The sequence below is a fragment of the Miscanthus floridulus genome, chromosome 14 (assembly GCF_019320115.1).
Source record: "Miscanthus floridulus cultivar M001 chromosome 14, ASM1932011v1, whole genome shotgun sequence".
NCBI lineage: Eukaryota > Viridiplantae > Streptophyta > Magnoliopsida > Poales > Poaceae > Miscanthus > Miscanthus floridulus.
In genome coordinates this window covers 71,868,892-71,881,785 of record NC_089593.1, presented here as the reverse complement: position 1 = coordinate 71,881,785, position 12,894 = coordinate 71,868,892, and the positions used below count along the sequence as shown (strand labels likewise).

At 50.8% G+C, this 12,894-nt stretch overlaps 1 protein-coding gene across 1 annotated transcript; it reads left to right on the top strand.

Moving 5' to 3' along the window:
- The first annotated feature begins 6,990 nt into the window (after positions 1 to 6,990).
- LOC136503713 (uncharacterized) lies at positions 6,991 to 9,345 on the top strand. Its single transcript, XM_066498706.1, has one exon. It carries the CDS (start codon positions 6,991 to 6,993, stop codon positions 9,343 to 9,345), a length of 2,355 nt encoding a protein of 784 aa, XP_066354803.1.
- Positions 9,346 to 12,894: the final 3,549 nt, after the last annotated feature.

Here is a 12,894-nt window from a genome sequence, read left to right as displayed (position 1 = left end):
AGTCCAACCCGATATGTTTTTTTCCCTGAGAAAGGAACAGGGTCAGCCCGATAACAAATTTTCCCATTTTGTTTCCCACCTCCTTCCCACGCGAAGCGTGGGCACCCGCGCTAGTTATATATATAATTGGTGGTTACACAAAATTGTCTCGAATGCATTCCGAAAAACAGAGTTTGCTTGGCCAACGGAGGATAGATTTGTGCCCTAGGAGCTGCCTCTGACCACCCCACCACCACCGGCGCCGGCGCCCCACCTCTCCACCCCCTCCTCCCCTACCCTCCCTGTATCCCCTTCCTCCTCCCCTCCTCTCCCGCGCACAGGGACGCGCGAGCACGACCCCCTCTCCGACCCTCCGCCGCTGGAGCCGGGAACCGCCGGCGCGGGCACCTGGCCGTCCATAGCAGCTGGATTTGGCAGCCTGTCGGCGTCCCCCGCCGCCCAGCCGCCGCCCGCGGCTCCCACCGGCGATGGGGCGCCCGCGTCCTCCTTAGGCGCCCCGCTGCCCCCTCCGCCACCTCTCACCTCCCCACACTCCGCCGGCGCCCATCGGTCGCCGGAGATGGGAGATGCCGCGGCCAAGCTCTGGCCGTGCGGGGGGACCGGATCTGGGGACCTTCGACCACCACAGCCGCCTTCACCGGGGCCCTCCATCGGTGGCCCCCTAGCCGGACATCGACGCTGCGGCACCTCACCTCCCCACCACCTCCATCCCTGAGGGGGCCGGTGCGTCCGCCACCCTAACACCGCCGCCACCGGCCAGCGTCTTGGCGTCGGAGGGCCAGCGCGTGGAGGCCAGATCTTGCGCATCCATGCCTCCTACGCCATCGTGGCCGGATGTCACCGCCGGCGCCGGCGCCACACAGCGCGTAGGAGTCGGAGTTGGGACGAGCGCTGCCCCCGTTGCCGCCGACCTCGATGCCTTCCTCGTCCACCTGTCTGCCCCCGCCCCGAGCCCGTCGTCCTCCCTCTCCCCCTTGCCACCCCTTCCGCCCAGCGAGATCGGCAGGGTGCTCCAAGGCTCGTTGTTGGGCAGACGACGACGACCTCCTCGACGACTCAGGTGCGGAGGAGTCGCTGGCCACCTCCCAAACCCCCTACCTCGATGCTGTTCTTTGTGAGCCACAGCTGCCGACATCGACCCAACCTGCGAGAGCCCACCCCAAGATCGTTGGAGGTGCTTGCGGCGGTGCAGCCGTTCTGGCAGGCGTTGGGCGACGGAGTGGGGCCCAGACTCATCCGGTCATGACTCGGGGCCGTGGCGTGGTGGACGCTGGACGGTAGGGACCTGGGCGAAGACGAAGGAGACACAGCCGACCACGCCCCCAGCTGGTGCACGGCCTGCCTATTCAGCCAGTGGATGGCCGTATCGCTGCCCGCCAACGCCTTGGTCGCTGAGGAAGGGTCTCCGCCCCCAACGCTGAAGGGTGGCAGGAGATCCTCCCACGACAGGAGACACAACCTGCGACCGCCTCGGTTGAGCTTCGCTAACAACAGCTCCTGTAGGCACGAAGGATCCTCGTAGAGCTTCGCGACATATGCTTCAACTGTCTCTCCTACTCGCACTGTATCGCAACTTGCTGGTTGCCACGACGTTGCCTGCGTTGCCACGGCTACCGCCACCTCGCCAAGGACCGCAAGCGGCCTGTCTGCGAAGTCGGCGGCGAAGGGTGGCAACCAGCCATGGCGCTCTGCTCGTGGCGACCCTCCGGCCTCTCCGTACGCACACGGCAGTCCACCGAGCTCGGAGGGGGCCGAGCAAGGGGCCATGGGGGGCGCCAGCAGCACCTGCCACCGCCGACGACGACGCCGGCGGCGCCGGGGTAAGCCGGCGAGGGACATCAGCAGGGGCGCGCCTGCCGACAACGCCGCTACTTCTGCTACTACACTTTGCTTCCTTGAGCCAGATCCGCTGGCAATGGCGTTCTGCTCGAGCATGGGACCTCCCACATGGGTCGCCTCGGTTGATCCAATGTTGGAGGAGCTTGCCGCCTCGCACGTCATGAGCCAGCCAAAGAGAGCACCAACACCTGAGTGTCTGCCTTCTCAGGCAGCAGCCCCTCAGGAGGTTGTAGTACCAGTGGTGGACACCTGCTCCCCGATGACGGATGCTCAGTGGACGGTAAGGCGGACTTGTCTCTGTTGTCACCAGTGCAGGGGCCGCCACAACTCATGCCACCACGGGCGGGTCAACCCGGCGTCATAGATGGCTGCACGACGAATACACCCACCCCTGGCGAAGCTGCTCGGCGTCTCGGACGGTTCACTGAGGAGGTGCAGATCAAGCGAATGACGCCATTAATTGCCAGCCCACCAAGGCAGAAGGTGGCAACCAGAAGACAACCCCTGCCAAAGAGGAGCAGACGGATCGCCGCTTAGGCGTTGGCGCACATTCTGACTTCCAAGCGGGGCGAGGTGCTCCTCATGCAGAGGATGGGTTTTGCACCGCCGGCAGCTCCAGTTTCATCCGCGTCCAAGCGAGTATACGATGACTTATTCGCAGGGGACTTGACGTCGAGCGAAGTAGAAGCTCTGGACGAGCTGTTCCCGGCAACCAATGCTAGGATTGGTAGAAGACTCTTCTCGGATGACGGAGCGGGGTCGCGCGGCCAGCAGCGGAGCAGCCCAGCTCCGTAGGTTACTGCGTTGCTCTTAGTTCAGTTGTATACTTTTGTGTAATATCGAAGTTTGAAACAGTCTACTACGAAGGTTCAGTCAGACATGTAAGACCTCCTAGGACGCTCATTAGAAACGTGTCGTGTGTATGGTTCAACTACCCTTCTTAATACGATGATACACAAATCTTTTGCGTATTCGAGAAAAAAAACAAAATTGTCTCCAATGTCCAATTGACATCGGAAGGAAGCCAGAAGAAATTCAAAAATAGTCTGATTAGTACTCCCCGGAAGCAGCTATGCATTCAGCAGCCTACCTGGAACTTCTACGCCGCCCTTGTAATGAAGCTTGCGAAACCGAAGATGCTACAAGTAATCAAGAACATATTTATGTATCATCAGAACCTCGCATAAAGAAACAAGTACACTCACGAGGGAAGTGTATTTAGGACTGGACTGAACATTCACTACCGGAGACTGTGTAGTTACCGAGTGCCCCGACAATTACCGAGTATCAAAAATCGGGGCACTCGAAAAACAGTACTTACCGAGTGCCAACACTCGGAAAACATAAACACCCGGTAGTCGACCGCTTTACCGAGTCAGCACACTCGGTAACTTCAGACACTCGGTAAAACTACAAGTTTACCGAAGGGGCGCACTCGGTAAAAACAGCCACTCGGTATTGAGGTGCCACGTCACCTAGGATAGCAACTGTGTGCCAAACGGCGTCACGGCATGACATGTTTACCGAGTGTTATGAGCATACACTCGGCAAACATCACGGTAACAACAGCTCCGCCCATCAAGCGCTCATAGCAAATAAAAAAGACCGAAAATGTTTACCGAGTGTCACACTCGGTAATAATAAAGTTTTACCGAGTGTAAGTGCACAACACTCGGTAAACACTATCTTTTACCGAGTGTATTGGCGCAACACTCGGTAAAATTTAACCAAATTTCTTGTTTTTCCCTTCATTCTTTTTCCTCTATCCACATATGATATTTAGTACTCCATTCCAAAATATGGTGTTTATTTCGATTTATTTACTATATTTCACAAAATTTTCATTCTTTATGAAAATTAGGTACATATCGTGTAAATTTAATTGTAATAATTAAAATCGAACTCGATAAATCACGAGATTGGAAGAATTAACATTGAAGCATACATCTATGTTATAGAAAAATTTTCATAATGTTTCGGAAGTAATTTTACATTCGTTGCTGCCGAACCGGTACATCTCCCAAAGAGACGCTAAACATTCACAATGACGAGTAGGATTTCTATTAAGAGTGAAATTCAACATTATGATTTGAACTTGGAATTTTTTAGATAGTAAATAGATGACATGAAATAGTTCATGTGAAAGTTTGGTGAATTTTAGGATTAAATTGGCATTTTTTCTTTTTTGTTTTGCATGAAATAATGGATACTTTTACCGAGTGTGACCTCAAACACTCGGTAAAGGTTAGCCACGGCCCACCTGTCTGCCACAGAGGGCTGCCATGCTTCTGTTTACCGAGTGCCGTAGATCTGGGCACTCGGTAAACATGTACCAGACCCACATGTCATTGGGCTGCGGTGCTTCTGTTTACCGAGTGCCGTAGATCTGGGCACTCGGTAAACATGTACCAGGCCCACATGTCATTGGGCTGCGGTGCTTGAGTTTACCGAGTGCCGTACATCTAGGCACTCGGTAAACAGAAGCATTCAACACTTAGTTGTTTCTCCCTTAAATCGTGCATAGACACACACATACACACCGCACACGCCCGCGCATCCCCGCCGCACCGCCACCGTCCCCTGCGCCGGTGCCTCCCCGCCGTCGCCGGCGCCTCCCTGCCGTCCCCCGCACTTGCGCCCGCGCCCGCGCGCTCCACGCCGTCGCCGGCGCCTCCCCGCCGTTGCCGGCGCCTCCTCCCCTCCACGCCGTCGCCAGCGCCTCCCCACTATCGCCGGCGCCTCCCCACCGCCACGGCCGCCTCCTCCCCTCCACCACCGCCGCCACCGGGCGGTCCCCCACAGCCGCCGCCACAACCGAAATCGCCCCCAAATTTACCCAATCTCCCTCTATCCCTTCCGGCGGTGGCTCGCACGACGCAGGGGCGCCTCCTCGCGGCTCGCACTCGTCGGCGGTTGGCCAGCCCTCCAAGCGTGGCTCCTCCTCCGGCTGCAGCTCCTCGCGCTGGCCGTCCTGGACGCGAGCGCGCTGGACACCTGGGCGATCCACGGCGTCGTCTGACTCCGACGAGCTCCTGGCCTCCCGCTCGACACCGAGCACGCGGACGCGCAGCCCCCGGCCCCCGCACGCGGACGCGCCGCTCCCGGGCTCCAACTCCATCCAATCGTCCACCCTTTTCTGAGGTATTCTGAGGCTCTTCGTCTTCATCATCCTCGCTGTCATGATTTCATCTCTCCAATGCTAACTGATGCCTCTTTGGTAGGTGAATCCGGTCCGTAGGATACTAGGATCTATCAGCTATCTTGAACACAAGGTAAGCGGCATAACTCAAGTTTTTTTTAGAGCATCTTGCTTTGTATCTTGCCGTGGATTTCCAACCAGCAAGCAGTCCGGAGGCTTGCGGCTTCTGAGAACCTGTCACAGGAACATAGCATTATCATCTGTAACTGTATAACAGAACACTAGAACAGAGGCGCGGCAGACACGTGTGTTGTGCTTTGTGGTTTACTTGGGTAGTAGATGCAAAGTATCAATGTAAGAAAATAGTAATCTGAGATTTGTAGCTTTCGTAAGAGAAGTTTCTGTAGATTCTATCCCAAAAAAAAAAAATGCTACTGCATAGTTGTCTAAGATTGAATTTGAACAGGCTTTCTGAGAAGTATTTATTTTGCTGGTGCTCCAAATTGGTGATTTGCTGGTTCTGATTTCACCGCGGCTGATAGAGTTGCAATCAGTAACATGATTATGCAAACGGGAAACGACTTTGGTGGTGAATTTTGGGGAAAACCTGTTCGCTGGGAGTCAGGGTGTCCTTATGATTTGCTGCTAACATATATGCTAGTCTTCTACAGTACTAAGTTGTGTCAACGCTACTATAGTACTTAAAAATCATCAAACCATGGTGGCAAAGTGGGCTGTGTTCTCTAATTGGGCCGGCTTTGGGTGGATCTGATCTCCATGTCCATGTGCCAGCCCCATGCTCCAAACTTCCAACTGTCTAAGACCAGACCTTTGTTCAGTGCCATTTTTTTTGTTAAAAAAGAAAAAAATGATATTTTTTTAGCATAGTTAAGCATTAAAAAATTTCAGATGTTTTGCACTCTTACTGTGGTCCCAATGTAAATTAATTTCTAGAATCACTTTAAGTTAAACTATCTAAGTTTAGCTAACTTGATAGAATAGGTGCTTTTTTATTTTCTATAAATTTAGTTAAATTTAAATTACTCTTAACTTAAGATAACTCTAGAAGTTGATTTGATTTGGGAGAGCACATGTTTTCGGTTAATTATTTCCTGATGCCTGATGAAGTGATGATGCTCTCCCCTGTGTACTGATCGATCTCCTCAAAGGAGAAGCGGCAGTTTTTACCCTTTAGTGCTGCGACACCGATAATAATTTTCATAAGCATACATGTTTATATATTGGTTGCCTTTCTGTCCAAAATATATGGAAATTATCCAATCTTTTGTTAATTTTTTTCCACATGATCCAGTCCAAGTTTCTCATGCTATCAACAAGTATGTACCTATCTCATCAACATGTATTCCACTTGCTAAATATATCACTCTTGTTGTCCAAAATCTTTGAACAATCTATTCATTAGTAACTAGGGCTTGTCATCGGTGATTTGTTTGTGGTAGTGTCATGCCATGTGACCTGTAGTGCTGCGACAGAACCTAGCGCCCCTTTGTGTGCTACCCACATGGTTGTGCTGCTAGGCGCGCGCTGGTGCTCGGGTATATGGTTGAGACACGCTACAAAACCTGCTGATGCTCTGCCTCAATCTTCGATAAATCTTGCTAGTGATGTTTGTGGCTACAAAAAAATTGGTTCCATGTATTCCTCCATCTACAAGTGACATAGCGGCCTTTCAACCTTAGGTAAAATCTCATCATCCAATCTAGCAAACATCTTCTATGTGAATCGACCAAGAACATGAATGTCTCTTTATCATCTCATATGGTTTTTCTCTAGCACTACTACTCTATTGCTCTAAACTGCAATATCGTCTATATGTTAGGATGGATGACCGTCAGTGGATGTACACGGGCTATCAGAAGAGGGGTCAATACACAAATGAATGGATTGAGAAGGCCAATGATTTCATGACGAAGGCATTTGCAAACGGACGGCGACATGCCTAGTGTCCCTGTAGGAAGTGTAAGAACAAGGCAATGAAAACATATGAGGAGATGACTAAAGATCTTATCAACAATGGATTTGTAGAGAACTATACCCGGTGGACCATGCATGGTGAACACCATCATGCGAGAGAAGAGGTTGTGAGACAACGGATCGAGGAGTTTGATTCTGAAGCCGGGGTGGCAGAAATGTTAAATGACCATGACATGGCTTTCGATGAAGGAAGTGCAGAGCAGGAGCCAGAGCAAACTGCAAAGGCGTTTTATGCCATGTTGGATGTGGCACAACAACCCCTTCACAGGTGCACCAATGTTTCTAAACTGGATGCCATTGCACGTCTAATGGTTGTGAAGTCCCAGTTTAGCTGGAGTAGAGAATCCTTCGATCAACTATTGACAGTAGTTGGCACCCTACTTCCGGATGATCACGTTCTGCCAAAGAACACGTATGAGTCAAATAAAATCCTTCGTGCACTCAAGATGTCGTACGAGCAGATACATGCTTGTCCGAACGGATGCATCTTATTAAGGGGAGAACATGCTGACGATAAGTACTGTCCGAAGTGTAAGGCATCTAGGTACATTGAGTTAGAATCTGGTGATGGTCGGAAGACGCAAACAAAAGTTGGCGCAAAGATCCTGAGGTACCTTTCTTTCATACCGAGGATCCAACGGCTTTTCATGAGCGAGGAATCCGCAAAACAGATGACGTGGCACAAAACTGGACGCCGATACACTGACAAGATGATACATCCGTCCGATGGTGAATCATGGAAAAGCTTCGATCGGAAGCATACCGACAAAGCTGACGAGGCTCGTAATGTACGCATTGCACTGGCAACTGATGGGTTCAATCCTTATGGAATGGGTTCTTCACCATACACATGTTGGCCCATATTCGTCATCCCTCTCAACCTCCCACCTGGCATCACCTTTCAACGGCAAAATATTTTCTTGTCACTTATAATTCCAGGACACCCGGGGGCTAATATGAGTGTGTACATGGAGCCTTTGATAGACGATTTGGTCCGTGCATGGGACGAAGGGGTAGTGACATACGACCGATTCACAAAGACAAACTTCAGAATGCATATTTGGTACCATTATTCCATGCATGACTTCCTGGCTTATGGGTTATTTTGTGGCTGGTGTGTTCACACGAAGATGCCATGCCCGATATGCAAGTCAGCTGTGGAGTTCTTTCGGTTGGAGAAGGGGGGCAAGTTTTCTTCATTTGACAAACATCGACAATTCCCCCCTCTTGACCACCCATTCAGGAGAGACAAGAAGAACTTTCGAAAAGGTGTCATAGTGGAAGACTCTGCACCGGAAATGATGACAGGTGCCCAAGTTCTTGAGATGTTAGATGGTCTTGTGGTCGACAATGAAAAGGGGGGCTTCGTGGGATACGGAAAAGAGCATGCCTGGACACACAAGTCGTGCTTGTGGAAGCTTCCTTACTTTAAGGACCTCCTTCTTCCACATAACATTGATGTAATGCACACTAAAAAGAATTTCGCCGAGGCGGTCCTTCACACAATCATGGACTGGGAAAAGTCAAAGGACAATGTCAAGGCTAGATTGGATCAAGCAACGCTGTGCGATAGACCAAAGCTAAACATGTTGCCTCCCTTACGCGGGAAGTCATGGAAGAGGCCTAAGGCCGACTTCGTCCTAACGAGGGCCCAAAAGAAAGAAGTTCTTCAATGGTTCCAATCGTTGATGTTCCCTGACGGGTATGCAGCGAATTGGAGGAGGGGTGTGAACTTAAGTACCATGCGAATCACAGGGCTCAAGAGTCATGATTACCACATATGGATTGAGCGCCTTCTTTCGGTGATGGCTCGTGGCTATTTCCCTGATCACATCTGGCGAGTGATGGCAGAGTTGAGCATGTTCTTCCGCAAGCTATGTGCTAAGGAGATATCTCGGACCGAGATTGAAGAAATGGAAAGAATGGCCCCGGTGTTGCTCTGCAAGTTGGAGAAGATCTTTCCCCCCGGCTTCTTCAATCCGATGCAACATTTGCTCTTGCACCTACCATATGAGGCAAAAATGGGGGGCCCTGTGCATGCTCGTTGGTGCTATCCAATTGAGCGATGCCTAAAGGTTCTTAGAACAAAATGCAAATATAAATGCAAAATTGAAGCTTCCTGTGCAGAGGCATCCATTGTGGAGGAGGTGTCATACTTCACAACAAGATACTATGCCGACAACCTTCCTAACGTGCATAATCCACCCCCTCGTTACAATGCTGCCGACAATCAGTCGACCCTCAGCCTTTTCCGAGGGCAACTCGGAAGTGCAAGTGAACCTACCTTGAAGATGTTGAGCCTAGAAGAGTGGCGCTCTATCCAGCTGTATGTGTTGCGGAACCTTGAAGAGGTTGGCCCGTACATTGCGTAAGTTTTACACAAACTTGTTTCTTTTCTTGTCAATATTTCGCATGCACCCATCCAACCCTCTTGTTAACGGCCGTTACAGCAAATTTGTTCTCCTCTACCATCATCCATCACGGAGGGAACCCACCGAAGTGGAAGTTGAAACCCTTCTAAGACATGGCGCAGGAGAACAAAATCCCACTTTTATTTGTTGGTTCAAGGAGGAGGTACTGTTTAATTTCATTTGTTGTTTGTACTTAACTCGCAACTCGACAAATATATAACGAATCATCCTACTTGAACTAGCAGGCCAAAACTGACGTGTCTATGAGTGCTGAGTTGAGGCAAGTTGCCAATGGATTTGAATTTAGGGTCAAGTCATTCTCTGTGTACGATGTCAATGGATATCACTTTCACACAACTCGGCACGAGCAGCGTCGGCCAAATCGAAGAACCACAAATACCGGTGTTTTCACGCTAGGCACAGATGGGTTGGACTACTATGGAATAATTGAAGAAATATACAAACTCAAGTTTCTTGGTTGTGTACCTCTTCGCCCTGTCATATTCAAATGCCATTGGTTTGATCCCAAAGAAGTGATAAAGACCCCTGAGCTTGGGTTAGTCGAAGTTCTAAAGTCATCCGTCTTGCTAGGAGACGACGTGTACATTGTGGCCCAACAGGCCACGCAAGTTTATTATCTCTCATACCCGTGCCAAACCAAAGACCGTCTTAAGGCGTATGATGTTGTGTACAAGGTATCGCCGCATGGTAAAGTACCCGTCCCAAACGATGATGATTATAACATCGATGCAAACACATATGACGGAGAGTTCTTTCAAGAAGAAGGATTAGAAGGGAGTTTTGAGATTGTCTTAGATGTAGATCTCGCAATGGAAGTAGACAATGATACGGTCATTGTTGACGGGGATGATGGAGAGGAGGTTCACAACACGAAGGACTTGTTATTACTTGAGCAACACCATTCAGGCAGTGTCGCTAGTGATGAGACTTTGAGAGACGATCATAATTACGTCGACAATAGCGATGATGAGATTTTTGGCCCACCTATCGATGATCTTGATGATTATTTCTAGTACATGTAAGATCTGTAGTACTTATGGCAATTTTATACATGTATGATACATTTACTTATTTTGCATCTCTTTTATACATGTATGATACATTTACTTATTTTGCATCTCTTTTATACATGTATGATACATTTACTTATTTTGCATCTCTTTTATACATGTATGATACATTTACTTTTGTATATGCGTACTGATAGTTTATTCCCTTTGTTGCAGGTGATTGATGGTGGGCGGTGGAATCAGGAAGATTAGGTCAGTTATGACCTTACTGGCTAGTGGCGAGGGGTCCAGCCAGGGTGGGGGAGGAGGGCGTGCACAGACTGAGGGTGGAGGGCGTGCCCAGGGAGGAGGAGGAGGAGGACGACGAGGGCGTGCCCAGGGAGGTGGAGCCTAGGGTGGAGGTGGAGCCCAGGGTGGAGGAGGAGCCCAGGGTGGAGGAGGAGGACGGCGACGATGAGGGCGTCGAGAGTCGACACCTCCTCCACAGGACGATGACGACGAGTTCGTAGCGGCCATGGAGGAGGATGATGATGATGAGGAGACCAGGGAGGAGATAGCGGAGGTGGTGGAGGAGGCACGGAGGGAGGATGAGGCCGAGCGGGCTGAGCGCGAGGAGGATGCCGACTTGCTGGCAGAGGAAAATGGGGTGCCTACGGTTTGGCTACGAGGGTCATCGTGCCTCCCAGACTTACCCATACAGAGACGGCCAGTGATTCGACCCTCCGGAACTAAGTAAGTAATTTTTACATGTTAACACTACTTCACAGGTTTTTAAGTTATAACAGAAACTAATATTCAATCTCAATAACTTTGTGCAGGGACTGGGAAATGGTGATCCCAGGGAGTCACTCTCGCCGAGTAAACGGGATCCTGGGTCTTCTGTGCAGGGCAAACTACCCCAGGATGGTGAGGATCGATGGTGTTGTGCAGCCCGCCATGAAGTGGTCCCACTGGCACGCCGCCAGCGATCAGACTGATCGAGCTGGCAGGTGTTATAACAGCAAGGCCGACCGGGTGATGAAAGAGCTGTGGGTACGTGTTCATCGCACTATGCTGATAATAACATCACATTAATTGTATATTACTGACTGTATTTGCTTGTAGGATTACTACACCTTGGCGGAGGGAGTACGTAGGGAGGACGCGGATGACATGGTGAACAGAGTCTGTGTTCACCGAGTGCAGGACCTCTTCTACGAGACAAAGCTCATGTGCAGAAGAATTTACCATGCCCGCAGAGGACATAGAGTCACTAGAGCGCAGGCAGTGCACCTGCCCCTGACTAAGGAGCAATACTTGACGGTAAACATGAGATTACATCGTCTGTGATTAATTGCACTGAAATTGATTTATGATTTGTCATGTGCTCGTGTACGTGCAGATGCCTCTGGCTTGGTGTGCGGGGATGGACAACTGCTGGGAGGCCATTGTGGACAAGTGGTTGAGTGAGGAGTACGAGCAATATCACGCCGTACGCTCACGTTGCCGTGCGATGATGCAGGGTTCCTCGCACAAACAAGGCCCCACTACTCTCAAGGAATATGCAGCCAGATATGTGCGCGGATTTCATTTCGTTGTTGCTATGCTAACTTCTGAATGCATAATATCTTATTGTTGTGCTTCTTCCTGTAGACGCGGTTCCACCCCGGCCAGGAGTGCGCCTCGTTCAAGGCATATGCCTTGGCACACAAGGGCAAGGCAAAGGACCCCGACCTCGTCTACAACCCGGAGGACCCGCCCGAGGCATACAGCAACCCGAGCGTGCACAGGCGCCTCAGTGAGTACACGGCGATGGCGAGAGAGATCCATGGGTCAGAATTTGATCCGAGCACCGCTGACCTCGAGGGTGACATCGTCATGAGGTTGGGACCAGGTAAGCCACATGGGCGGTACTATATGGGCAACAGCACCATAGACACGGCCAACACTCAGACACTCGCCCAGATTAGAGCCCGGAGCACGAGTTCGAGTCCGGCCATACGCCCATGCTCACAGCCCCAGGTGGTAGCACTCCAGGTTAGTTCTGTTGCATTCGTTGTCCATTTATTTTCTACTCGTTCTTTATTTGCATTCTAACTATGTGATAAATAATTGTAGGCCCAGATTGAAGCCCTGCAGGAGTCACAGCAGGCCTCACAGAGCCAGCTTCAGGCCCTCGAGCTGTCGCACCAGGCCGAGTTGGCACAGGAGAGGGCGCGAGTGCAGGCCCAGCTTGAGGCCTTCCAGCAGGCGCACAAGGACTGGTACAAGTACATGGCCCGTTTTTCTCAGAGCATGGGCCAGCCTCCACCGCCTCCGCCGCCGCCGATGATACCGTTGGTGCCTCCACCTCTGCGCGACGGCACTCCTGTGAGTCACTTAGATGCACTCTTCACTTTCGTGTCATATAGAGCTACCTTCGACTTATACCTTAGTTTGACCTACCATAGCTTAGACCTTAGAATTTGCTTTGATCCAGATAATTCACATGTGCAATCTC